This window comes from Coregonus lavaretus (assembly GCF_964263955.1).
Source record: "Coregonus lavaretus genome assembly, chromosome: 11".
Classification (NCBI taxonomy): Eukaryota; Metazoa; Chordata; class Actinopteri; order Salmoniformes; family Salmonidae; genus Coregonus; species Coregonus lavaretus.
Genome location: NC_139998.1, coordinates 61320360 through 61322355, shown reverse-complemented (window position 1 = coordinate 61322355; position 1996 = coordinate 61320360). Strand labels below are relative to the sequence as shown.

Genomic DNA, 1996 nt, shown 5'->3' with positions numbered 1-1996 from the left:
TTCAGCATGTTAGCGGGAAACCAATGTAATTCAGAGCAATTCTTTACGGTAGATGATTGATTTATGATTGATATAATTGTAAACTATTATTTACAAAAACATCTTAAATTCAGTGAACATATACTTATATTTAACACTAAATTATTATTTATTGCAATTACTGTATATCAAGTGTTTAATTTCTACATTAAATTGACATTATTAAAACAAATATTTGTCTGAAAGAGTTACCTGCAGACAGGCTTTATAGAATCAGAGAGGATTGGGTGAGGCTGTAAGCAGGTTTACATCCCAACAATTTCCTCTAAATTTGACATTTAAAAAATAAATGTTGTGTTGTGAAAGTTGCTCCAGGTAACGCGAGTGGGTTTGACATAGAAGCATATAGTTGCTTTAGTCAGTCAGAGCCAAGGCTGGTTCTCAGGCTGTTTAACTATTTTCAAGAGAGGCGGAACCATCCATAAACCTTCCAGACTGCCTCTCCCCTCCCCTCCACGTCCCCTCCCCTCCCCTCCCCTCCACTCCCCTCCACGTCCCCTCCCCTCCCCTCCCCTCCACGTCCCCTCCCCTCCTCTCCCCTCCCCTCCCCTCCACGTCCTCTCCTCCCCTCTTCTCAGACATACTCTGTAGATTTCCTGGAGGATTGATCCATACTCCGGACCTCGTATCTCCTCTCTTCTCCCCTCTTCTCTTCTCCCTTCCACTCCCCTCCACTCCCTCTTCTCCCCTCCCCTCCACCTCCCCTCCCCTCCCCTCCCCTCAGACATATTTTGGAGGTTTTCTGAAGGAATGATCCGTACTCCGGACCTCATATCTCTTCGGGGGATCTGCCTGGGGGGCTCCGTAATAGTCTGCCTGGGGTCCCCTGGAATGGTCTGCCTGGGGGGCTCCGTAATAGTCTGCCTGGGGGCCCCTGGAATGGTCTGCTTGGGGTGCTCCGTAATAGTCTGCCTGGGGGCCCCTGGAATGATCTGCCAGAGGCCCCAGACAGGATGCAAACAGGAGTAATCCAGCCACCAGCAGGAGGAACCCCCCCACCCAGCCGCAGAACAGGGCATCACCAAACTCCCAGCGCGGCACCACCTCAGGCACCGACTCATCAAAGTAGCGCATTACCGTCAGGTGGGCGACGTAGGAAACAGGGATCAGAGACAGCACGCCAGCTATCATCCCCAGCACCCCTCCTGCCACCTTCAGGATCCTCTTGGCCCTGCAGCCCTCCAGCCCCTGGCTGAAGCTGTTGACCAGGTAGAGACCAGGGATAGCCAGCAGCAGGCCCAGCAGACCCACAGCCAGGGAGATACACATGAAGACACGGGCCACCTTGATGTCCTGAGGCAGGCCAAGCAGGCTGTCGTAGGGTCGACACTCCATCCCCCCCATGTCCTGGACCACACAGGTTTCCCAGAGACCCAGCTCATAGCTCTCTGTGAGCAAGAGTTCTGTGGACAGGGTCAGCCACTGGGACATCAGGGTGGTGGCCAGAGCACACAGCCAGGCTGCCATGTACACTACCATCGCCAACAGCTCCAGAGTGGAGGCACACTGTTTCATGGTTCTCCCGCCCCTCTCTGGCCTCCCTCTGCACTCCGCTGACCCTCAAGAGCTCTTCTCTGGCTGCTGAAGAGGTCCTTGAGAGGTCTTGCAGCTCCTGATGGCCAGTAGGAACAGAGAGGCTTCTCACAGCACCTGCTAATTACTGCTGACTACTGTTCTGCTCACGGGCAGACGGAGAGCTCCTTCACTAACAGTCCCACTCCACAGAAACACACATCATCTGGCTGGAGGCTGGGAGGAGAGGGGCTCTCTGGCACATGGCCCTCCTCTTCCCTCCCCTACCTCCTGCTGAGGCTGCTGCTCTGCCAATGGACCAGGGGAGGGAGGGTACATGGCCAGCCTCCCTGAGAACCGTGCCCTGCCCGTCTCCCAGCCCTCCCAGCCCTCCCAGCCACATGGGATGGTATTAAAGAGAGACAGGAAGTTATTAAAATGCAGA

At 54.1% G+C, this 1996-nt stretch overlaps 1 protein-coding gene across 1 annotated transcript; it reads right to left on the bottom strand.

Annotated features, from left to right (window-relative positions):
* Positions 1–759: 759 nt before the first annotated feature.
* LOC311137619 (putative claudin-24) lies at positions 760–1554 on the bottom strand (the record flags this gene model as incomplete). The annotated part of the gene is made up of 1 exon (XM_084172121.1): positions 760–1554. One exon carries the CDS (start codon positions 1552–1554, stop codon positions 760–762), a length of 795 nt encoding a protein of 264 aa, XP_084028247.1.
* Between the last annotated feature and the right edge of the window lie 442 nt (positions 1555–1996).